Below are 26,803 nucleotides of genomic sequence, written 5' to 3'. Positions count from 1 at the left end.
TCTGGATAGTTCCTAAAATGGACACATGTCAGCAGAGAACACTGTGTTCCAAAACGAAAAGAATTTCATCTGTAGTATTCAGCAGCTAATAAGTACTGGAAGGATTAAGATTTTTTTAATAGAAGTAATTTACAAATCTGTTTAGCTTTCTGGCACCAGTTGATTTAAAAAAAAAAAAAAAAAAAAAAGTTTTCCACTGGAGTACCCCTTTAAAACCGGCCGTTACATAATCCCAGTCGAGTCTACGGGATTTTGTAATTAGCCGTTATGACCCGTTAATGCAGTTATGAAAAACGGATGTTATTTTGTGACTTTGGAGAAAGTTGGAGCATGTAGTTTTTTTTCTCAAGTCACAAAATAACTTACTGTATATACTCGAGTATAAGCCGACCCAGCATGCCCGGACAGCTGATGGCTGTCCAGGCATGCTGGGAATTGTAGTTTTGCAACATCTGGAGGTCCACAGGTTGAAGACCACTGAGAAGGGATTGACAGGCGGAGAGTTCACTTGAGTATAAGCCTACGGGGGGCGTTTTCAGCACGAAAAATCGTGCTGAAAAACTCGGCTTATACTTGAGTATATACGGTACGTTATTCATAATGGGTCATAACTGCTAATCACAAAGTCCCATAGACTTGACGGATTTTGTAACGGCCGGTTTAAAGGGTTTCCTTAAAGGAACATTATAACGGGTCTTTAAAACAGAGAAATGATATAGTGTGAAGCAGCCTTAGTTGAGGATCTTGCACTGGGGACCTCTCTTCATATAAAAACAGATAATGCATTAAATTACCATTTCCTTATATTCTGTAATAAAGCTAAATCAAACAAGAATAAGCCCCCGTCTCCTGTAGACAACATATTAGGGTAGGCTGTATTTCTTTTGTTATAAGGCCAGTAGATTCATATGTTTATGCATAAAAGCTCTAAACATTAAGAAAATTATACTGTATAGTGTTATTAAAGCAGGAACAAAATGCAATAATTAAAGATCCTCAACATTGATGAAGATCAGCAGATTTATATAAAAAAAATAGCAAAAAATAAAAACAAAAAACAAACACATGGAACAGTTTAGGTTATTTCTAAGTGACATTCTGGATGAATAATAATATGTCCTCCATGAGGGACTGAATTGGAGTCTTACTAAAAAGTGTAAATTATCAGTTCATATTCAAAATATATAAAATATATCATGCTCCCCTTCCATTAGGGCTCTTGCAAAGAAACTTGTAATACGAAAAATAACAAGTTCCAGATTTATTAAAGTCCTCTGTAGAAAATCATGCCAAACACTATACAGTCTGAAAATAAAAGCGCTTGGGGCTCTATGAGACGAGGAACTTGCATGGTGGTAGAAGGCCGTGTGTGCAGGCTGGAGATTCCGAGTGCCTGGTTTAGTCTTTTTCTGACTGCAGTGATGCTGTAGCGAGGGCTACGGCTGTGACGGGCTGTCCTATACCATGTAACTGCAGCTTGGCCATTTTCTTCTGCTCACATTCGGACACCAGGCGGCTCAGCTCGGCTGCGCTGTATCCGATTAAAGTCTTCAGGTCGCAAACAAATTTGTAGACAAACCTTTTGCCTTGAACTTTACAGATCATATCCCCATCGTAGTAATATCTAGGGGAAAAAGAAAATGGTCAGCTTGTTAATATACAGTTAGAGACTTTAAAGGGGTACTCCGCCCCTAAACATCTTATCCCCTGATCACGGGTCACAGGGGTCCCGATGCTGGGTACCCCCGCGATCTCTCCTGCTGCAGCCTTATTTGCAATAGACTTATTTGGGGGGGCACGGCTGCAGGAGACATCACAGGGGGGTTCCCAGCGGAAAGACCCCCGCAATCAGACATCTTATCCCCTATCCTTTAGATAGGGGATAAGATGTCTAGGAGCAGTGTAGCTCTTAACCCCTTAAGGACCAAGGACCTGAGTACGTCCTTTGTCCCGCTCCCGTGATATAACGCGGGGTCCCACGGTGACCCCGCATCATATCGCGGGGGGGCCCGGCGTCATAGTGAAGCCGGGAGCCGCCTCTAATAGCGCACGGCACTGATCGCAGTGCCGTGTGCTATTAACCCTTTAGCCGCACGCTCAAAGCTGAGCCACGCGGCTAATAGTGAAGGTAAAAGTGCCAGGCTACCTCAGGGAGCTGTTCGGGATCGCCTTGGTATAATCGCGGCATCCTGAACAGCTGTAGCACAGGAGGAAGGTCTCTTACCTTCCTTCCTGCAGTCCAATCGCCAATTGAATGCTTCAAGCCTCAGATCCAGGCTTGAGCAATCAATCGCCAAAAACACTGATCATTGCATCTCTATGGAGATGCATTGAACAGTGTAAGAGATCAGTTAATGCAATGTTACAGCCCCCTATGGGGGCTATAATATTGCAAAAGAAAAGTGTAACAAAAATTAACCCTTTGAATTATCCCTTCCCCTAATAAAAGTTTGAATCACCTGGCATTTCCAATAATAATAAAAAAAAAAGTGTAAATAAAAACAAACATATGGTATCACCGCGTGCCGAAATGTCCGAATAAAAAATTTTTCCCGCTAATTAAACCGCACGGTCAATGGAGTACGCGCAAAGAAATTCCAAAGTCCAAAATAGCGTATTTTTGGTCACTTTTCATATCATGAGAAGATGGATTAAAAAGCGATCAAAGTCAGGTCCATGCAAAAATGGTACCGACAAAAGCTTCAGATCACGGCGCAAAAAGTGAGCCCTCATACCGCCCCATACACGGAAAAATAAAAAAGTTAGAGGGGTCAGAAGATGACAATTTTAAACGTATAAATTTTCCTGCATGTAGTTATGATTTTTTTCTGAAGTAATACCCTACTTATATAGGTTTGATTTTGTATCATTTTAACCGTATGGACCTAGAGAATAAAGATAAGGTGTCATTTTTACCGAAAAATGTACTACGTAGAAACGGAAGCCCCCAAAATTTACAAAATAGCTTTATTTTTTAAATTTTGTCGCACAATAATTTTTTTACCGTTTCGCCGTAGATTTTTGGGTAAAATGACTGATGTCATTACAAAGTAGAATTGGTGGCACAAAAAATAAGCCATTATATAGATTTTTAGGTGCAAAATTTAAAGCGTTATGAATTTTAAAAAGTAAGGAGGAAAAAAAACGAAAGAGCAAGAACGGAAAGACGCCCAGTCCTTAACCTCTTAAGGACCGGGGGGTTTTCTGTTTTTGCATTTTCGTTTTTTGCTCCTTGCCTTTAAAAAATCATAACTCTTTCAATTTTGCACCTAAACATCCATATGATTGCTTATTTTTTGCGCCACCAATTCTACTTTGTAATGACATCAGTCATTTTACCCAAAAATCTACGGCGAAACTGAAAAAAAAAATCATTGTGCGACAAAATTGAAAAAAAAAACGCCGTTTTGTAACTTTTGAGGGCTTCCGTTTCTACGTAGTAAATTTTTCGGTAAAAATGACACCTTATCTTTATTCTCTAGGTCCATACGATTAAAATGATACCCTACTTATATAGGTTTGATTTTGTCGCACTTCTGGAAAAAATCATAACTACATGCAGGGAAATGTATACGTTTAAAATTGTCATCTTCTGACCCCTATAACTTTTTTATTTTTCCGTGTATGGGGCGGTATGAGGGCTCATTTTTTGTGCCGTGATCCAAGTTTTTAACGGTACCATGTTTGCATTGATAGGACTTATTGATCGCTTTTTATTCATTTTTAAATTATATAAAAAGTGACCAAAAATGCACTATTTTGGACTTTGGAATTTTTTTGCGCGCACGCCATTGACCGAGCGGTTTAATTATCGATATATTTTTATAATTCGGACATTTTCGCACGCGGTGATACCATATATGTTTATTTTTATTTACACTTTTTTTTATGGGAAAAGGGGGGCGATTCAAACTTTTAATAGGGGAGGGGTTAAATGATATTCATTCACTTTTTTTTTGCAGTGTTATAGCTCCCATAGGGACCTATAACACTGCACACACTGATCTTTATCATTGATCACTGGTTTCTCATAGAAAACCAGTGATCGATGATTCTGCCCCTTGACTGCTCAGGCCTGGATCTCAGGCACTGAGCAGTCATTCAGCGATCGGACAGCGAGGAGGCAGGTAGGGGCCCTCCCGCTGTCCTGTCAGCTGTTCGGGATGCCGCGATTTTGCCGCGGCTATCCCGAACAGCCCACTGAGTTAACCAGCAGCTTTTACTTTCACTTTTAGCGCGATCGGCGCTGCGCACTATTTGCGGCGGGTCCCGGCTTCACTATGACGCCGGGCCCGCTGTGAAAGGATGCGGGGTTACCGTGTAACCCAGCGTTATATCACGGGAGCAGGACCAAGGACGTACCTGTACGTCCTTGGTCCTTAAGGGGTTAAGGACCCAGCCAATTTTCACTGTAGGACCCGGACATTTTTTGCACATCTGACCACGGTCACTTTAAACATTAATAACTCTGGGATGCTTTTACCTTTCATTTTGATTCTGACAATGTTTTTTCTTGACATATTCTACTTTATGTTAGTGGTAAAATTTTCTTGGTGAAAAATTCCAAAATTTTATGGAAAAAATTGAAAATGTTGCATTTTTTTTTTTACTTTGAAGCTCTCTGCTTATAAGGAAAATGAATATTCCAAATAAATTATATATTGATTCACATATACAATATGTCTACTTTATGATTGCATCAGAAAGTTGACATGTTTTTACTTTTGGAAGACATCAGAGGCCTTCAAAGTATAGCAGCAATTTTCCACAAAATTTTCAAAATCAAAATTTTTCAGGGACCAGTTCAGTTTTGAAGTGGATTTGAAGGGCCTTCTTATTAGAAATACCTGATAAATACCCCCTTATAAAAACTGCACCCCTCAAAGTATTCAAAATGACATTCAAAAGGTTTGTTAACCCTTTAGGTGTTTCACAGGAATAGCAGCAAAGTGAAGGAGAAAATTCAAAATCTTCATTTTATACACTCGCATGTTCTTGTAGACCCAGTTATTGAATTTTTACAAGGGGTAAAAGGAGAGAAATCTTCCTAAAATGTGTAACCCAATTTCTCTCGAGTAAGGAAATACCTCATATGCGTATGTAAAGTGTTCGGCGGGTGCAGTAGAGGGCTCAGAAGGGAAGGATTTTGGAGAGTGAGTTTTTCTGAAATGGTTTTTGGGGGCATGTCACATTTAGGAAGCCCCTATGGTGCCAGAACAGCAAAAAAAAAAAAAAAAAAAAAAACACAAGGCATACTATTTTGGAAACTACACCCCTCAAGGCACATAACAAGGGGTCCAGTGAGCCTTAACACCCCACAGTTGTTTGACGACTTTTCATTAAAGTTGGATGCAAAAATAATTTTTTTTTTCTTTTCACTAAAATGCTAGTTTTCCCTCAAATTTAAAATTTTTACAAGGGGTAATAGGAGAAAATGCCCCTCAAAATTTGAAACCCCATCACCCTTCTGAGTATGGAAATACCCCATGTGTGGACGTCAAGTGCTCTGCGGGCGCACTACAATGCTCAGAAGAGAAGGAGCGCCATTGAGCTTTTGGGAAAAAAAATTTTGGAATGGAAGTCAGGGACCATGTGCACTTACAAAGCCCCCCGTGGTGCCAGAACAGTGGACCCCCCACATGTGACCCTATTTTGGAAACTACACCCCTCACAGAATTTAGTAAGGGGTGCAGTGAGTATTTACACCCACTGGTGTTTGACAGATCTTTGGAACAGTGGGCTATCACGGACCACTGTTCCAAAAATCTGCCAGACCCCTGTGGGGCGTAAATGCTCACTGTACCCCTTATTACATTACGTGAGGGGTGTAGTTTCCAAAATGGGGTCACATGTGGGTATTTTGTGTTTTTGTCAGAACCGCTGTAAAATTGGCCACCCCTGTACAAGTCACCAATTTAGGCCTCAAATGTACATGGTGCGCTCTCACTCCTGAGCCTTGTTGTGCATCCGCAGAGCATTGTACGCCCACATATGGGGTATTTCCGTACTCAGGAGAAATTGTGTTACAAATTTTGGGGGTCTTTTTTCCTTTTAACGCTTGTGAAAATAAAAAGTATGGGGCAACACCAGCATGTTAGTGTACATTTTATTTTACACTAACAAGCTGGTGTAGACCCCAACTTTTCCTTTTCATAAGGGGTAAAACAAGAAAAAGCCCCCCAAAATTTGTAGTGTAATTTCTCCCGAGTACGGAAATACCCCATTTGTGGCCCTAAACTGTTTCCTTGAAATACGACAGGGCTCCAAAGTCAGAGAGCGCCATGTGCATTTGAGGACTAAATTATTGATTGCATAGGGGTGGACATAGGGGTATTCTACGCCAGTGATTCCCAAACAGGGTGCCTCCAGCTGTTGCTAAACTCCCAGCATGCCTGGACAGTCTTTGGCTGTCTGGAAATGCTGGGAGTTGTTTTGTAACAGCTGGAGGCTTCGTTTTGAAAACACTGCCATACAATATGTTTTTAATTTTTTTTTTTTTTTTTTTTTGGGGGGGGGGGGGGGGGGCAGTGTTTTACCCTTTATTATGTGTTAGTGTAGTGTTTTTAGGGTACATTCACAATGGCGGGTTACGATGAGTTTCCCACTAGGAGTTTGCGCTGCGGTGAAAAATTTGACGCAGGAAACTTACTGTAAACCTGAAGCAGGAAACTTACTGTAAACCTGCCTGTGTGAATGTACCCTGTACGTTCGCCGGGGGGGGGGCAAACCTCCAGCTGTTTCAAAACTACAACTCCCAGCATGTACTGACAGACTTTTGCAACAGCTGGAGGCACACTGGTTGGAAAACCTTCAGTTAGGTTCTGTTACCTAACTCAGTATTTTCCAACCAGTCTGCCTCCAGCTGTTGCAAAACTACAACTCCCAGCATGTACTGATCGCCGAAGGGTATGCTGGGAGATGTAGTTATGCAATAGCTGGAGGTACGCAACTACAACTCCCAGCATGCCGATACTGTTTGGACATGCTGGGATTTGCAGTTTTGCAACATCTGGAGGGCTACAGTTTTAGAGAACACTGCAAGGTGATCTCCAAACTGTAATCCTCCAGCTGTTGCAAAACTACAAATTCCAGCATGCCCTGCCAAACAAACAGTTGTTTGGGCATGCTAGGAGTTTTAGTTTTGCAAGATCTGGAGGGCTTCAGTTTAGGGACCACTATATAGTGGTCTCAAACAGTAGCCCTCCAGCTGTTCCAAAACTACAACTCCCAGCATGCCCAAACAGCTGTCTGGGCATGCTGGGAGTTGTAGTTTTGCAACATCTGGAGGGCTACAGTTAAAGACCACTGTATAATGGTCTCAAACTGTACCCTCCAGATGTTGCTAGGCAACTCACCGGCTTCCGTCGGATCCAGCCGCACGTCATCGCCGCCCGCCAATCTCAGTCGCCTGCCCGGATGGGTAAGTGGATCTTCGGCGCCGGTCCCAGTCCTTTCCCCGTCCTGCCCCGCCTATTGTGGGTTGCGGGACGGGGAAAACGAAAGTTAACCCCCCCCCCCCCGCCCCCGATCTGCTATTGGTGGTCGCGTCTAGACCACCAATAGCAGGGATAGGAGGGGTGGCACACTATGCCTTCAGGGGGATCGTGGGTGTCTTAGACAACCGCGATCTCCCTTATATTCTGGGTCAGTATAGACCCGTTATGACCCGGAATCGCGCAAATCGCAAGTGTGAATTCACTTGTGATTTGCCACGACCACCGACATGGGGGTGGGGGTATCTGATGACCCCCCTGGGCGTTTGCACGGAATGTCTGCTGAATGATTTCAGCAGGCATCCCGGTCCATTCCCCGCCCGGTGCGCGGCTGGGACCACAATTCTCCATGACGTACGCGTACGTCATGGATCCTTAAGTACCAGGGTGTCATGACGTACGCGTACGTCAAGGGTTCTTAAGGGGTTAAAGGGGTGCGCTGGTGGAAAATTTTTTTTTTTTTTTTTTAAATCAACTGGTGCCAGAAAGAAACAGATTTGTAAATTACTTCTATTAAAAAATCTTTACCCTTCCTGTACTTTTTAGCAGCTGTATGCTACAGAGCAAATTCTTTTCTTTTTGAATTTTCTTTGGTCTTGCTGACACCTCTGTCCATGTCAGGATCTGTCCAGAGCAGTATAGGTTTGCAATGGGGATTTTCTCCTACTCTGGACAGTTCCTGAGAAAGACAGAGGTGACAGCAGAGAGCACTGTGGACAAGACAAAAGAAATTCAAGAAGAAAGGAATTTCCTCTGTAGCATACAGCTGCTAAAAAGTACTGGAAGAGTAAAGATTTTGTAATGAAGTCAGTACACAGAAAGTTAAACAGACTTGTAAATGACTTCTAATTAAACTCAATAGGGGAGATTTATCAAAACCTGTGCAGAGAAAAAATTGCCCAGTTACCCATAGCAACCAATCAGATCGCTTATTCCATTTCTGAGAGGCCCTTTTAAAAATGAAAAGTGATCTGATTGGTTGCTATGGGCAACTGGGCCACCTTTCCTCTGCACAGGTTTTGATAAATCTCCCCTATGAGACTGCTAAAGACAGCACTCCAGCTAAAAAATCTGTGCAAAAAAAAAAAAAAAAACAGGACTGTCCGTTCCACTTACCGAAGTGCACGACTGAGTTTTTCGTAGTTCATGGTGGGCTTATTTTTACGTTGTCCCCATTTCTGAGCAACAAGCTCCGGCTGGTTTAATTTGAATTCTCCTTCATCTCCCACCCAAGAAATACAGTCTCTGGCATCTTTGTCTGTGAGAAGTTCTAGGAGGAACTGCCAGAGCTGGATCTGTCCATTGTTTCCTGCGACAACCAGAGAAGAATTACAATTATATATCCGCGCGAAAACTCCATGAGGGCGACCAACACACAACTCTACATACAACTTTACTTATAGCTCAGTACAACTCACAGCTGCATTTAACCCCTAAAGGACCAGGCCAATTTTACTTTTTGCCTTTGTTTTTTCCTCATCACCTTCTAAAATCCCTAACTCTTCTATTTCCATCTACAGACCCATATAAGGGCTTGTTTTTTTTTGCGTGACCAATTGTACTTTATAATGAAACCTCATTTTACCATTAAATGTACGGCGAACTCGAAATATTTTTTGGGGAGTAAATTTAAATGAAAACCACAATTTTGCACATTTTGGAGGGTTTCATTTTCACACTGTACAGACGAAATTACATGTTTTTTATTCTGTACAAATAGATACTTGAGATTAATTTTTTTATTTTTTTTTAAGCGGTACAAAAATAGAAAACTTTGTACAAAATCAGTAATATAAAATCGCCCTATTTTGACCACCTATAACTTTTTCATTTTCCATATATGGGGTGGTATGAGGGCTCCTTTTTTAGTGCTTGCATCTGTACTTTTTATTGATACCACATTTTTATCTATAAAACTTTTAGATCACTTTTTATCATTTTTTTGGAATAAAATGTGACAAAAATAAAATAAAAAATGCAGCATTTTTGCACTTATTTTTTACGTTTACGCTGTTCACTGTATGGGAGCATTAACATAGAGATGAGCGAACTTACAGTAAATTAGATTAGTCACGAACTTCTCGGCTCGGCAGTTGATAACTTTTCCTGCATAAATTAGTTCAGCCTTCAGGCGCTCCCATGGGCTGGAAAAGGTGGATACAGTCCTAGGAGACTCTTTCCTAGGAATGTATCCACCTTTTCCAGCCCACCAGAGCACCGGAAAGCTGAACTAATTTATGCAGGAAATGTCAGCAACCGCCGAGCTGAGAAGTTCGTGACGAATCGAATTTACTGTAAGTTCGCTCATTTCTAAACATAATATTTTGTTAGTTCTGACATTTACGCATGCAGCAATATTAAATATGTTTATAAAAAATATTAAAAAAAGGAAAATTTTTTTTTTTTGGGGGGGGGGGGGGGGGATTTTTTTTTTTTTTTTTTTTTTATGTCCCCATAGGGGACTATCAATAGCAATCAATTATTATCACTGTTCAGTGCTATGCATAGGGCATAGCACAGATGAGTATTATTGGCTCTCTTCTGCTCTGGTCTGCTCGATCTCAGACTACAGCAGAAGACCCGAGGAGACGATCGGAGGCAGGTGAGGGGACCTCCGGCCGCCATTACAGATTATGGCATCCCCGCGGTAGCACTGCGGGTGATCCAATCATCTATTTTAACATGTACGTCCTGGTGCGCCAAGTATCTCCTCCCCAGGACGTACATTTAAGTCCGTGGTCGTTAAGGTGTTAAACTTACACAAAAAAGTAATCAATTTCCATTTCATAAGAGAATTGTTCTAAAGAAACATTTTATCAACCGAGCCAGACACAGAACGAGAGAGAAAGAGCGAAGCAGAACTCAGAGTACTGTGTACTGTTTTGGGTGTTTAAAGCAATCCATCAAGTCATTGACACTTACCCGTCCTGTTTCCAGGGGAACTTCTATCTTCTCCAGATATACGAGGCGCCCGCTGTACTTTTGCTACTTTGGTTTGAGTGTTTATAACTTTTATAGTTGTGGTAGGAGTTGAATTTGCCAACGATCCTGGGATAATCTGAACAGCTACAAAGAAAGGAAAAAAAAAAAAAAAGTTTTCGTTCAGATTTTAAACTCAAGTCATCACATACAAAAATTTAAGGGGTACTCCGCTGGAAAACTTTATTTTTATAAACTGGTGCCAGAAAGTCAGATTTGTAAGTTAGAAGAAAATGGAACGGCCGGCACACTTAAAACTCCAGGATTATTGCAGCTTTAACCCCTTAAGGACCAGGGGTTTTTCCGTTCTTGCACTTTCGTTTTTCCCTCTTTCAATTCTTTCAATTTTGCACCTAGAAATCCATATGATTGCTTTTTTTTCACCCCCAATTCTACTTTGTAATGACATCAGTAATTTACCAAAAAAATCTATGACATAACGGTGGAAAAAATAAAAAAATCATTGTGCGACAAAATTGAAGAAAAAAAAATTATTGTTTTACTTTTGGGGGGCTTCCGTTTCTACGCAGTTCACCTTTATCCTGTAGGTCCATACGATTAAAAGGATACCCTGTTTAGGTTTGATTTTTTTCGTACTTCTGGAAAAAAATCATAACTACATGCAGGAAAATTTATACGTTTAAAATTGTCCTCTTCTGACCCCTATAACTATTTTTTCACGTACGGGGCGGTATGAGGGATTATTTTTTTGCGATGTGATGTGAATTTTTTAGCGGTGGAATTTTTGTATTGATCGGACTTTTTGATCACTAATTTTTTCACAATATAAAAAGTGACAAAATACGCTATTCTGGACTTGCAGCTTAATTAATTATATTTTTATGATTCAGACATTTCCGCACACGGAGATACCACATGTTTATTTTTTTTTACAATTTTTTTAAATGGGAAAAAAGGGGGGGGGGGGGGCGATTCTTACTTTTATTAGGGAAGGGGTTAAATTATCTTTATTAACTTTTTTTCTGCAATGTTATAGCTCCCATATGGGTCTATAACACTGCACACACTGATCTGTTACATTGATTATTGTTATCCCATAGGATAACATTGATCAATGATTCTGCCGCTTGACTGCTCATGCCTGGATCTCAGGCACTGAGCAGTCATTCGGCGATCGGACACGCAGGAGGAAGGTAGGAGACCCTCCACGTGTCCTCCAGCTGTTCGAGACGCCGTGATCCTGAACAGCCCACTGAGCTAGCCGGGGGTAGTCTACTTTCACTTTAGACGCGGCAATAAACTTTGAACGCCATGTGCATGATCAGTGCTGCACGCTATTGGTCACGGGCCTGACCCGCTATGACGTGGCCCCACAATATAGAAAGGGAGTGGACCGAGGATGTACAGGTACGTGCCGAGTCCTTAAGGGGTTAAGATCAACAGGAACAAGGTAGACAGTCAACATGCATGGCTGACGCATTTCGAGTCTGACTAACGAAACCTGTAGCATGTATGTGGATGTAACATTTAGTCAGAAGGCGGTATGGGGAGTGGATAGTGATGGTCAACACCTGTTGGGGCATTAACCCCCTTGTGGTCCTTCACTGAGCACTCACGTCTCTTACATAGAGATTCAAATATCCACTAAGAATACCGTATCATCTGAACTAGCACTGAAACATGAAACACTCAAACATTATTGCTGGAAAAAATAATGAGGCTTTTGTTGGATAATCAGCTTTTTCTATGATGAGAAAGAAAGTGTAAAAGGAACCCTGTGATCGGTAATAAAGTAATACACCTTGAGCCACCGGGGTTCCTTAGCCAATCAGCTCACACTTAGAGGGTTGCCATATAAAAAGGTCTGTAATGTATTTTGGGGTATGATTTTCTTCTGCGGAGCTGTTTCTCTGCATAAAAGAGAACATCCATCTGTATAGATGTGAATTAAATCTGTATGTTAGTCAACACGGCTGGAGTTGACTGATCATAGGAAGAAAAGAGACAAAAAGAAGAAGAAGAGGAGCAAAGCAGCAGTACTCTAATGTAAAAAATAATTCAGCACAGTTATTCAATCCTTTTGGCTTAAGGTAATCGAATCGGTATATCCACAACGTCTCCCGAGTGCCTTCAACCAATTCCCCTCTGACTTGTTTGTGGACCTTCTCAATAGCGAAAAAACGCATGCAAGAGACATCATCATCGTGAACATAACGAAAATGGCGAGACACATTGGATGCATTTACATTAAGTCAATTGTTTGCACCTCTGATGTGTTCTTTTTGGTAGACCCAATGTACGTAAGATTACAAGTTAAACAGACTATATTGTATATTACAAAGCAAGAATCACAATTTAGGAAATCTGATCTTGTTAGATCGTGCATCAATGAACAACAAAGTCTTGGACAATTACCTGAACTTTCAGAGGTAGATTTGGATAGAAAACTGGGGAGAGAATACTAACAGAGCTTTCCGAGAGGAAAAATTACATCCTTCAAAATGATATCCAAAGCCGGATCCTGTCTGAGTATAGGAAGGTATTTATTCACAATTGCCCTGATAGAATCCAACCCCATACTATATGTAGTAAAGGAAACTTTACTCTGGTAGTCAGGCTGATTATTTACTTGTGACGAACTCTGGTTCTCGAGTAACTCTGCTATTGGTTTATTCTGTTCTTTATGTTTAGCCCTCTCTAGCATCCAAGGTTTGTACCCTCTGGCTTTAAGGCGATTACATACTGAACCTTGTTCTATTGCTGTGTACTCACTGGTTGATCAATTTCTTTTAGCTCTGGTTAATTCACCCACTGGTATACCTGTGATGGGGATGACAAGAACTAGCATGTAAAATAGTATTGCCGGTAAAAGGTTTACGATCGGTGCAGGTATCGATTCTGGATTGTGGTACGTTTGCAGTTAATGTAACATCAAGAAACGGAACCTGGTTCTTGTGCCACAGATAAGTGAAGCGGAGATTGTGGGCATTGTTCGTCCAATATATGAAGTCTGACGCTTCAGTACCTGTCCACATGACAACAATGTTGTCCACATATCTACCGAACCACTTTATCCGGTCCAAGAAGGGGTTGGTCTCAGTGAAAATATACTGGTTTTCATACCAAGACACGAAAAAAAATTAGCTACAGTTGTAGAAGACTTCGCTCCCATACTGGCTCCAGTCTTTTGTAAATAGAACACATTTTCCTACATAAAAAAAATGTGATAAAACATACCACAAGACATCCAGAATGAAACCTTGTAACACCGGATCGTACAATGAAAATTGTTGCATAATGTCTGAGATGGCCTGTACCGACATTGTATGAGGCAGGGATGTATATAACGACTCGATGTCGCAGACCAGCCAGGACAGAGTCATCCCAAGTCATGTTTTCCAGTAAAGACAATAGATGTTTAGTATCTTTTATATGGCTCAGGTATAGCTCAACCAGAGGGCACAGCGCAGAATCAAGAACAGAGACGTTCATTAAGACATCCGATCACCATGACGACCGGGCACATTGCCGGCAGTCAAAGAATGGTATATAGGGGTGATGGGGTCTGAAATAAGAATATAGTCCACCTCCTCCTGTGTGAGTATCCCGAAATTTAAACCTTCTTGTAACAACCTACTAAGATCTGATTTAAACGTGGCAGTGGGGGTTGTACTGCAGATGCTGGTACGTACTAGATTCAGAGGGACACTTCAATTAAAGACTCTGTACAGACCAGCGTTCATGCACACCACTGACCCCCCTTATCAGCTGATCAAATTTGTATTTATTTATTTGTTTTTTTTTTATTCTCCTCTCAGGGCGATTTTTATTCTTTTTTTAGTGATGTTTTCTCTCCCCTTACGTTAGTTTCCAACACTAGTAGGACATCCATGATTAAAGGGATTATCCAGGAAAAAGCTTTTTTTTTTATATGAACTGGCTCCAGAAAGTTAAACAGATTTGTAAAATACTTCTATTAAAAAAATCTTAATTTTTCAGTACTTGGAGCTTCTGAAGTTAAGGTTGTTCTTTTCTGTCTAAATGTTCTCTGATGGACACGTGTCTCGGGAACCGCCCAGTTTAGAAGCAAATCCCCATAGCAAACCTCTTCTAAACTGGGCCGTTCCCGAGACACGTGTCCATCAGAGAACATTTAGACAGAAAAGAACAACCTTAACTTCAGAAGCTCATAAGTACTGAAAGGATTAAGATTTTTTTAAATGAGATGTCCGGTGCTCACTTTTCTTATTGTATCCGATCCGGGCTGCAAAAAAAAAAAAAAAAATAAAATAAGCTTTCTCTTACCTGCCTAGGCTCCCCCGGTGCTTCAGTACAGGTGTTTGGTCCCCGGGCTGTATTCTTCTTACTTCCTGTTAGCCCGGCACGTCACACGGAGCTTCAGCCTATCACTGGCCGAGGCGGGACATCGCTGCGGCCGGTGATGGGTTGGAGCTCCGTGTGACGTGCCGGGCTAACAGGAAGTAAGAAGAATACAGCCCGGGGACCAAACACCTGTACTGAAGCACCGGGGGAGCGTAGGCAGGTAAGAGAAAGCTTTTTTTTTTTTTTTTTTTTGCAGCCCGGAACAGATAAAATAAGAAAAGTGAGCACCGAACATGTCCTTTAATAGAAGTAATTTACAAATCAGTTTAACTTTCTGGAGCCAGTTGATATATATAAAAAATAAATAAATAAAATAATAAGTTTTCCTGGATAACCCTTTTAAATCCTTAAAACCTATCCATGGGCAGGCACCATGGGAGTTGTAGTTTTGAAACCTCTGGAGGTCCGCAGGTTGAAGACCACTGCGGCCTTCGACATCATCCGGCCCCCTCTCACCCCCTTTAGTTCTGTACAGTACTCGCCTCTGCTCGGCGCTGGTCCGGTGCTGCAGGACTGTCCGGTGAGGAGGTCGTCCGGTGGGATAGTGGTTCCGGGCTGCTATCTTCACCGGGGGCGCCTCTTCTCCGCGCTTCGGTCCACGATGACGCAGAAGGACGTTGGTAATGAACGTACCTCTGCGTCGTCGTCAAGGCAACGTGACTATTCTGGGGCCGGCCCCGAAGCGCTTAGAAGAGGCCTCCCCGGTGAATATAGATGCCCGGAACCACTATCCCACCGGACGACCTCCTCACCGGACAGTCCTGCAGCACCGGACCAGCGCCGAGTGGAGGTGAGTACTGTACAGAACTAAAGGGGGTGAGAGGGGGCTGGATGATGTCGAAGGCCGCAGTGGTCTTCAACCTGCGGACCTCTGGAGGTCCGCAGGTTGAAGACCACTGCGGGTGGAGAGTTCACTCGAATATAAGCCGAGGGGGGTGTTTTCAACACGAAAAATCGTGCTGAAAAACTCGGCTTATACTCGAGTATATACGGTAATGCATGTACAAATTTATGTCAATAACGGTATCAAAAACATTAAAATGTTCCATGGGGCAAAACCCCAGACCCTTAGATAACAAGCTTAATTGGGATTCTGGAGGATGAAGGAAGATAAATTAACATTTTGAGTTACTGCCTTCTCCTCCGCTCTCGCTTGGACCGGGGTTTTCTCCCAGCACGCCTACCGCGTTTTTTATTTCTTGCTTTGGGGTCTGGGATTGCGAGCCACATACTTTACATTATCAGAACTGAGATCAGATGTACCCGACTGTTCTGAAACAGAATCTGTGAATCTGCGGCCGGGTGCAGCCCATAGACTGGTTTGAGTGGCATTGGGGCCGCTCTGCCGGTGGGTCGTTCCCCCCGTGGGCACTGGTGTCGCGGCGGTGGTGGTCGCCGCCCAGAGCTACGCCATTTTATGCTAGGGACATTAGGGACCCACTCTAAATAGGTGGCCTTGACGTGGCGAGTGGGCTTGTACTTTTTGATCAATAATGTATACTGACAACCTGTTAGTTTTTTATATTATGCAGAGAAGCAATCAGATCATTATACAAGATTTTAGATGTGCACCATGTATTTCTTCTACCCGAATTCAGATTTGTAAAATACTTCTATTAAAAAATCTTAATCCTTCCAATAGTTATTAGCTTCTGAAGTATTCTGTCTAACTGCTCAATGATGATGTCACGTCCCGGGAGCTGTGCATGATGGGAGAATATCCCCATAGGAACTGCACAGCTCCCCGGACGTGAGTCAGAGAGCAGTTAGACAGAAAACAGCAACTCAACTTCAGAAGCTAATAACTATTGGAAGGATTAAGATTTTTTAATTGAAGAAATTCACAAATCTGTTTAACTTTCCGGAGCCAGTTGATATATAAAAAAAATAAAGTTTTGGCCTGGAATACCCCTTTAAAAGGGGTACTCCACCCCTAGACATCTTATCCCCTATCCAAAGGATAGGGGATAATATGTCAGATCACCGGGGTCCCGCTGCTGGGGACCCCTGGGATCCCCGCTGCGGCACCGCGCTATTACAGCACAGAGCGAGTTCGCTCTATGCGTAATGACGGACGATACAGGGGACGGAGCAGCGTGACGTCATGGCTCCGCCCCTCGTGACATCGCCCCTTCCCATAGACTTGTATTGAAAGGGGCGGGCCGTGATGTCACGAGGGGCGGAGCCGTGATGTCACGAGGGGCGGAGCCGTGACGTAACGATGCTCCGGCCCCTGTATTGCCCGTCATTACGTGCAGAGCGAACTCACTCTGTGCTGTAATGATAGCGCGGTGCCGCAGCGGGGATCCCGGGGGCTCCCCAGCAGCGGGACCGCGGCGATCTGACATCTTATCCCCTATCCTTAGGATAGGGGATAAGATGTCTAGGGGCGGAGTACTCCTTTAAGTGTGCCGGACGTCCCATTTCCTTCTGTTTACTAAGAGTTGGACCGTGCACCCTGCACCTAGTGAGCCGACTACCACCTTGCTGTTTAGATTTACAAATTACTTCTATTAAAAAATCTTAATCCTTCCAGAACTTATCAGCTGCTGTATGATACAGAAGTAGTTCATTTATTTTTTAATTTCCTTTCTGTCCGACCACAGTGCTCTCTGCTAGGAACTGTCCAGAGCAAGATAGATTTGCTATGGGGATTTGCTCCTACTCTGGACAGTTCCTGACATTGACAGAGGTGTCAGCAAAGAGCACTGTGGTCAGACAGAAAAGAAATTAAAAAAGAAAAAGCAACTAATAAGTAATGGAAGAATTAAGATTATAGAAGTAATTTACAAATCTGTTTAGACTTTCTGGAGCCAGTTGATATGAAAAAAAAAATATATATTTATCTCTTTTTTTCTTTCATGAAATACCCCTTTAAATTCTGGGTGGATTTTTACAGAGGACTGACATAACATATGGTCCTATTAAGAAGCCTGTCTCTTTAAATTTACTGAAGCTGTCTGACAATTGTCTACAACACCTGTGCAAGGACGCAGATTCTGGCACCAGTTGATTTAAAAAAAAAATAAAAAAAGTTTTCCACCGGAGTACCCCTTTAACATTACAGTTAAGCCACTGATCACTGTCAAAACGAAAAACACTCCACAACAACACTTTTCTAATTTGAGTATAATTAATTAATATATATATACACAAACACACACACATATATTCCCCCCCCCCCTTCACTCTCACACACACACTATATATTACACACACACACACACACACACACACACACACACACACTTATTTTATTTCTTTACACAACTTACGCTGATCGATTGTCACTGTTGCAATTTCTCCTCCATGTTCTTGGCTCGCCAGTACATCTGAAGGAAAAGACGACAATAATTGATCTACACAGCAACAAAGCTAGAATGAAATATCAAAAGGCTAAGGCAAAAAACCAACACCACAAGATCGTACCAGCAAGTGACCTGGAAATGCAAGACTCTAAGAAATATATGCAAGAGCAGAACCAACTCTACAATAAGGAATATGAGGTTTGTTGAAAATTCCTTTAAAAACACTAGAGATGAGCGAACTTACAGTAAATTCGATTCGTCACGAACTTCTCGGCATAAATTAGTTCATGAACTTTTCCTGCATAAATTAGTTCAGCTTTTCGGTGGGCTGGAAAAGGTGGATACAGTCCTAGGAGACTCTTTCCTAGGACTGTATCCCCCTTTTCCAGCCCACCGGAGCACCTGAAAGCTGAACTCATTTACGCAGGATAAGTCATCAACTGCCGAGCCGAGAAGTTCGTGACGAATCGAATTTACTGTAAGTTCGCTCATTTCTAAAAAACACCATTGCTTAACTTTCCAAACCTGTTTTATACTGAGCCACTAACATTTCAACAATGATACAGGGATGCAGACATCTGTGAATATGGTACCATGGAATACTATTGCTTAGAGTATTGTTTCCCCAACCAAGGTGCATCCAGATGTTGCAAAACTACAACTCCCAGCATGCCTAGACAGCCTTTGGCTGTCCAGGCATGCTGGGAGTTGTAGTTTGGCAACACTTGGAGGCACCCTAGTTGGGAAACTCTGGCTTAAAAGGGATATTCTCATTCTAAAACGTAAAGGCATATTCTAGAGCAGTGGTCTTCAATAGAGATGAGCGAACTTACAGTAAATTCGATTCGTCACGAACTTCTCGGCATAACTTATCCTGCATAAATTAGTTCAGCTTTCCGGTGCTCCGGTGGGCTGGAAAAGGTGTATATAGTCCTAGGAGACTCTTTCCTAGGAATGTATCCACCTTTTCCAGCCCACCGGAGCACCTGAAGGCTGAACGAATTTACGCAGGATAAGTCAACTGCCAAGCCGAGAAGTTCGTGACGAATCAAATTTACTGTAAGTTCTCTCATCTCTAGTCTTCAACCTGCGGACCTCCAGATGTTGCAAAACTACAACCCCCAGCATGTCCGGACAGCCGAAGGCTGTCCGGGCATGCTGGGAGTTATAGTTTTGAAACATTTGGAGGTCCGCAGGTTGAAGACCACTGTCCTAGAGGATAAGCACTACATTCCATTAATTCCTGGGATTAGGAGGACTCCCAGCAGTCAGACCCCCAAGAATCATTAAGTGATGGCACAAGCTTTTACAATATGGAAATCAAATTAAACATAAAATAAAATAAAAATTTAAAAAGTTAATGTTTTCATACAATTGGTCTAGAAGCGCTACTATGCGATATAGACTATGGAGTAGAGATGAGTGAACTTACAGTAAATTCGATCCGTCACGAACTTCTCGGCTCGGCAGTTGATGACTTTTCCTGCATAAATTAATTCAGCTTTCCGGTGGGCTGGAAAAAGTGGATACAGTCCTAGGAAAGAGTCTCCTAGGACTGTATCCACCCTTTCCAGCCCACGGGAGCACCTGAAAGCTGAACTATTTAGGCAGGACAAGTCAACTGCCGAGCCGAGAAGTTCGTGACGAATCGAATTTACTGTAAGTTCGCTCATCTTTACTATGGAGTCATCTGAAAACACTAAACCCAGCGCAGAACATATATATAAATACGAATCATTATCACTGCACATCTTCCGATCCTCTCTTACATTTCCTGAGCAGCTCTAGATGACTCCATAAAATCTCTCCTCTGGGGACTCTCTGAAAGAAGTCTTCTTGACTGATCTGACAAAGTTCTCTTCCAGGAATGCTGAGGGCATTCACATTGATATCTGTCATACCAAACTCCTTCATCACCCAGAATACCCAGTGTAGCACTTGATCTGTGGACCACTGAAGGGGATCTGGAAATAAACATATATAAAATGAGATACAGATCGTACAATGTTATAGCCACAAACCATTCAGGGAAGGTTTAAACTGCATATTTTACCATAGTGAAAAAAATACACTGCAATACATGGCAGATGTCCCATCACATGCTTTACTCCGTGATGGAAGAAGATTAGCCCCATTCCATAAGTGATGCCAAATTATTCCAGCGTACATTAACCCCTTAAAGGAGAACTCCAGAACATAAAAATTGTCCCCCATAGTGCCGGCAGTAAAAAAAATTAAGATGTACATACCTTCCTCCGCTCCCCCGGGGCCTCAGGTAACCGGCTGCGGTCTCCGCCATGATCCACTTCCTGGTTGCCGGTGGTCGGAGTGTCTTACTGCGCTCAGCCAATAACCAGCCGCAGTGAAGTCCCGACTCGGCCGGCGATAGGCTGAGCGTCAGTGTGACGTTATTGGCCCCCGGCCGCAGGTGCCGGTGTAGTGAAGAATTTTGTGTCCTGAAGCGTTCTCACACTGCCGCTCAGCCTATCACCGGCCGAATCTGACTTCACTGCGCTGGTGATTGGCTGGGCGCTGTAGGATTCATCCGACCACCGGCAACCAGGAAGAGGATCGCAGCGGAGACCGCAGCCGGTTACCGGAGGCCCCTGGGGAGTGAAGGAAGGTATGTACATCTTTATTTTTTTTTTACTGCCGGCAGTATGGGGGACAATTTTTATATTCCGGAATTCTCCTTGAAGGACCAAGCGTTTGTTTTTTGCACTCTTGTTTTTTCCTCGTTACCTTTTAAAAGTCATAACCCTTTGAATTTTGCACCTAAAAATCCATATGATGGTTTATTTTTTGCGCCACCAATTCTACTTTGTAATGACAGTCATTTTACGGCGAAATGGGAAAAAAAAAATTGTGTGACAAAATTGAAGAAAAAACACAATTTTGTAACTTTTGGGGGCTTCCGTTTCTACGCAGTAGATTTTTCTGTAAAAATGACATCTTATCTTTATTCTGTAGGTCCATACGGTTAAAATGATCCCCTTCTTATACAGGTTTGATTTTGTCGTACTTTTGGAAAAAATTACTACATTTAAAGTTGTCATTTTCTGACCCCTATAACTTTTTTTAATTTTCTGTATGTGGGGTGGTATGAGGGCTCATTTTGTGCACTGTGCTCTGAAGTTTTAATCGGTACCATTTTTGTTTTGATCAGACTTCTTGATCAAAATACGCTATTAAGAACGTTGGAATTTTTTTGCGCATAAGCCATTGACCGTGCGGTTTCATTTATGATATATTTTTTTTTTATAGTTCGGACATTTACGCACGTGACAATACCACATGTTTATTTTTATTATGTTTCTATATCTTTAATATGAAATTTGGGGAAAGGGGGGGGGGGGCGATATAAACTTTTAATAAGGAAGGGGTGAATGAGTGTGTTTTTAAACTTTTAGGGGACTTTTAGGATGAATCATTTGATTCTTCATACAGATGAATGTGGTTCTATAAAACCACATTCATCTGTGTGCTCCGCGCTCGATTGATATCATTCGGAGCTCCGGAGCCAGCATGGAAGGAGAGGTAAGCCCTCCGGCTACCTCCACAGTGGATCGGGATACAGGCACCTTTACAGGGATGGGATACAGGCACCTTTAGCCACCACTGTCAGCGGCGATCTAAAGGGTTAATAGCCGCCCGCGGCGATCACCACATGTCGGCTATTAACACCGGCCAACAGCTACAAGAATCGGCTGGGGTCCAGCCGATGTGACGCAGGCTCGAGTCTGGAGCCCACTTCATATCTGGTTAGCGGCCATTGGACAAGTATAGATGTCCATGGTCGTTAACCAGTTAAATGGGTATTTCAGGAAAAAAAAATAATAATAAATTCAACTGGCTCCAGAAAATTAAACAGATTTGTAAATTACTAAAAAATCTTAATCCTTCCAATAATCATCATCAGCTGAAGTTGAGTTGTTCTTTTCTGTCTGGCAATATTGCTCTCTGCTGACATCTCTGCCTGTCTCGGGAACTACACAGAGTAGAAGAGGTTTGCTATGGGGATTTGCTGCTACTCTGGACAGTTCCCGAGACACGTGTCTTCAGAGAGCACTTAGAAAAGAAGAACTCAACTTCAGCAGCTCATAAGTACAGAAAGGATTAAGATTGTTTTTAAATAGAAGTAATTTACAAATCTGTTTGACTAAAAAAAAAAAAAAAAAAATATAATATATAAATATATAAATATATATATATATAATTATTATTATGTATGTAGCTGCGGCACAGGTACCCACTGACAAAAAGTTTGAACTCTGCCTTATCACAGCAAATCAAAATAAAACTGTGTTCATCATGAAGAAGTTTATAATCTACTTTCTGTAGATATAATAGAATGTTTTTGCTCAAGTAAGCAATTCTAGAAAACATTCCCTTCTGTAATGGGTATGAAGGTAACATGTTACAAAAAAGAAAAACAAACACTTTTAGCCACCTTTCACTTTCCAATTTTGTTTTATTTTAACACTAAGTGTTTTTCTCATTTATGATATGAGCAAAAATAAGCAATTCTTCTGGTGTATAGTGTTTTTCTTTTACACTGTTCACCGTGTAGCTCGTACAATTCTGCATGCGGCGAACACAATGGAGTTTACTTTTTCATTTGAAAAATAAGAGGGATATGATTATATATGTATTTAAATTCTATTGCTCATACTGATCAACGTAACACTATAAATGCTACTGGCTGTAGCCACCGAGGTCTAGTACAGGTCCCGGCGCTAAAGGCTGTAGCCATCGAGGTCTAGTACAGGTCCCGGCGCTAAAGGCTGTAGCCATGGAGGTCTAGTACAGGTCCCAGCCGGCCTCCCACGATCAAGTTGCAAGGAGACGTTCTGCCCACTAAACCAACAATGCCCGCCTCTGTTTAAATACCAGAGTCAGCACTGACAGAGGAATCTCAGGTTAAAAGATAAATAAAAACTGCGCTCAGTGGAGATGGCCATGTGACCACTATAAGAGGTCACTGCCAAGAGCCGCAGGGTATAGAGCAGGCTTGTGTCAATGTCACAGGAACATGTCAAAAGTCTTGATCGCTCAGGGTCTCACTGCCAAGAACCCCTACTTATCAGGTGAACAAGGTGGGAGAAATAAGCTGCATCGCTGTTTACCTTCAGATTCTTCAAGATCTTTGTCTCCATTATAAAAGTCTATGGGGCAGCAAGACAAAGACATCTATGAGACACAATGATCAGCAATGCTGTGCACTTCTCTCCACTCATTCTCCTGAGCACTGACACGAACAATCACAAGTCCCTTTGACCTGTCCAAAGCTTTTCTAAGTGACCGTGCCCATTTAACAGCACTCAATCTGTTAAAGAAAAAAGGAATGTCCAACATATATGGCAAGATATGCTAAATGTACCACCGTCTAGTGTTATTCTGTTTATTAGAGATGAGCGAAGTTACCGTCTCCTAGGACTGTATCCACCTTTCCCAGCCCCCTGCAGCACCTGAAAGCTGATCTCATTTATGAAGCCTAAAGTCAGAAACCACCGAGCCGCGAGGTTGGTGCAGAATGGAAGTCCTGTAACTTCACTCATCTCTACTGTTTATATTTAGGATGCTGTTAATAAATCTGCCCCAATGTGTGTAGTCTTTACTTTCTTCACATCACATCACTATACTCACCGTATGGAATGCCCAAGCGCTCCTGCTCCTTCCTGTAACCTTCTAACGCTGCAGCCCATCGGGTCACCTGTTCTGAGGTTTCATCAGAGATGGTGACGTGTTTTGTGTCGTCTAGAGTTATCACCTGGGCCTCTTCCACAAGCTCGGCTTCCACTGCTCCATGATGGGCATCCGGGTCGATCACCACTTCCACAGTCTCTACAGGTTTTACTATCTCAAGTATGTTTAGCTTTGGCTCGAGACCTAAATACATGAAATATACAACATTAAATTCATACTAACCTTGCTTCAAAAATGAAGTAAAAAGGGAATATATGCCTTCATTTTTATTTATTTTTTAACCAACTAGAATATATAAAAACAGACTCATCTTCTGTTTACTTAAAAGGGGTATTCCAGGCAAAAACTTTTTTTTTTTATATATCAACTGGCTCCGGAAAGTTAAACAGATTTGTAAATTACTTCTATTAAAAAAATCAATCCTTCCAATAGTTATTAGCCTCTGAAGTTTTCTATCTAACTGCTCAATGATGATGTCACGTCCCGGGAGCTGTGCATGATGGGAAAATATCCCTTGCATGATGGGAAAATATCCCCATAGGAGCTGGACAGCTCCCGGGACATGAGTCATCAGAAAGCAGTTAGACAGAAAACAGCAACTTAACTTCAGAAGCTAATAACTATTGGAAGGAATAAGATTTTTTAATAGAAGTAATTTACAAATCTGTTTAACTTTCCGGAGCCAGGTGATAGAAAAAAAAAAAAAAGTTTTTGCCTGGAATACCCCTTTAAAGGGGAATTCCAGCCATAGACATCTTATCCTCTATCCAATAGGGGATAATATGTCTGATCACAGGGAGCCCACCGCTTGGCCCCCCCGCGATCTCGTGCAGCATCCGCATTCTATGGGAGGGGGTTGTGACAGCCGTCATGCCCCCTCCCATAGACATGAATGGAGGAGGTATTTGGCATGACGTCATCAGTCCAGGAATTACAGATGTTTCCGAGACTGGAGCAGCAGCGCAGCACAGAATGCCGGGTACTGCACGGAGATCGTGGGGGGTTCCAGCGGCGGGCCTGAACTCTTATCCAGAAGCATAGGGGATAAGATGTTTAGGCCGGAATTATCCCTGTAAGATCCTTGGGCTACAGTTCTATAACGTCACCGATAAACACCCTACAACCTTCTGTAAGTAAAAGGCGCACAGAGAATGCTACACCAAAATAAGAAAATAGTGCACCAAACAATATGTCAAACAACTGTTTCACTAACAAGTTGCTTCCTCAGGGGGCGTGGACGTCCCCTGAGAAAGCAACTTGTTAGCGAAACAGTCGTTGGGGCTTGGTAGGTATGGTCTGGCACCCAATGTGATTCATTGTACTGTTCATGTCCAGGTTTTCCTTTGCTGTATTATTTTCTGTGGAATATTTATGTCTATTACGCATAGTTACTTGGCATGTCACTGTAGCGTTTTACACTTACTACATATGGTTATAGCCTATATACCTACTCTCTGTATGTGTTCTGGTGCCTGTGTGTCATTGTATTGTTTTTTTTCACATTTTGAGTCTAAGAAATATATAAGTTTTGATATCTTTTGTTTGGTGCCCTATTTTATATTGGTGTAGCTACAGTTATATAATACAAAATATTTAAATTAATGGCCACAGCAAGGATAGCAGCCAGAAACCAGCGGTGGCTGCTCTCAGAAAGGGAGCTGGCCTGCAAAGCAAAGTTGCAATGATTACTGGGATATGTAGACAAGGGGAGAGAAGAATGGCAAAGACGACAACAGAGGCCACAGGAGCCATGCATATCAAACCGGATGATTTATAGGGAGCATATCCAGGTAGTGTGAAGGATTTGGAGCCTATTTTTATGTATACATCCCTGGAGTGCCCCTTTAAAGGAGATATGAGCACATTTACAACTTTGCTCTATTAGCGAGTATAGGGAGCCAACATAGCAGCTCCTATGATTGAGAACTAAGTGTACCATATATTATACAGTGAATTATATGTGAGATACATTTCTTCAGCAGCAAGTGAAGAAGAAACACACAACCTCTCAATTTCAGTTGTTGGATACACAGCGCTTAGCTGATCCTCATTTAGAGAGAGGGCTGTCTAAATAGTACAACTTTTGATAAAGAGATCAACAATAAAGCAAAATAAAAGTGATATGGTGATACCTAGATCATCAAGTGCCTGCTACTAACCTTGCTGAGAAATAACTTGCACACTGAGTTGTACTGATCCATCGGTTTTAACTCCTTGGTCAAATAAACTTCTTTCAGGATCAAGCTGTTGAAGAAACAGATGGATACTATTTTTATTGTGATAAGGTGTTTCACATGTTTTGTTGCTGGGGGAAACACAGCAAGGAAGAATCATTACAATAATAATGGATATTAAAATAGACACCGCATAGTGTAGGGCTGCACTGCAGAACGGCCCTTCACAGCAGCACAAGATGGAGAAACCACCAGCGGTTCTGACCGTCCATACAACCTGCAGCCTCACAAATACTGCTGCAATCTGCATGTGTCTGCACAAGGACCAAAATAGCGGTGACAGGGAAACAAGGATGGTTAGAAAAGATTTTTTCCTCAATGAAAAAAAAATTCTCCAGAATACCACTTCAAAGGGGTAGGTACTCCAGTGGGTTTTTTTTTTTTTTTTTTTTTTAATGAACTGGAGCCAGAAAGTTAAAAGGATTTGTAAATTACTTCAATTAAAAAACCTGTATCCTTCCAGTACTTATTAACAGCTGTATGCTACAGAGGAAATGCTTTGCTTTTTGAATTTTGTCTGGTTCACAGTGCTCTCTGCTGACACCTGTCCGTATCAGGCATCAGCAGAGAGCACTGTGGACAAGACAAAAAATAAATTCAAAAAGCAAAGAATTTCCTCTGTAGCATACAGCTGCTAAAAATACTGGAAAGATTAAGATTTTTTAATAGAAGTCATTTACAAATCTGTTTAACTTTCTGGCACCAGTTGATTTAAAGCGCAACGGTCATGAAGTTTGGG

General features: G+C 42.0%; 1 protein-coding gene across 2 annotated transcripts in view; it reads right to left on the bottom strand.

The window, feature by feature from the left end:
* Window positions 1–259: 259 nt before the first annotated feature.
* The window catches only part of GABPA (GA binding protein transcription factor subunit alpha), a 31,834-nt gene continuing 5,290 nt past the window's right edge, over window positions 260–26,803 (bottom strand). For both annotated transcript variants that reach the window (XM_056559445.1, XM_056559444.1), the window contains exons 4-10: window positions 25,990–26,074; window positions 23,771–24,013; window positions 19,894–20,088; window positions 18,092–18,148; window positions 10,416–10,559; window positions 8,610–8,802; window positions 260–1,624 (exon numbers count right to left, since the gene is read on the bottom strand). In XM_056559445.1, the coding sequence (XP_056415420.1) occupies window positions 1,399–1,624; window positions 8,610–8,802; window positions 10,416–10,559; window positions 18,092–18,148; window positions 19,894–20,088; window positions 23,771–24,013; window positions 25,990–26,074 (1,143 nt within the window). In that variant the 3' untranslated portion in view covers window positions 260–1,398. The remainder of the gene's footprint in view (window positions 1,625–8,609; window positions 8,803–10,415; window positions 10,560–18,091; window positions 18,149–19,893; window positions 20,089–23,770; window positions 24,014–25,989; window positions 26,075–26,803) is intronic.

Source organism: Hyla sarda, chromosome 2 (genome assembly GCF_029499605.1).
Source record: "Hyla sarda isolate aHylSar1 chromosome 2, aHylSar1.hap1, whole genome shotgun sequence".
NCBI lineage: Eukaryota > Metazoa > Chordata > Amphibia > Anura > Hylidae > Hyla > Hyla sarda.
This window is presented reverse-complemented; position numbering and strand designations above follow the sequence as displayed.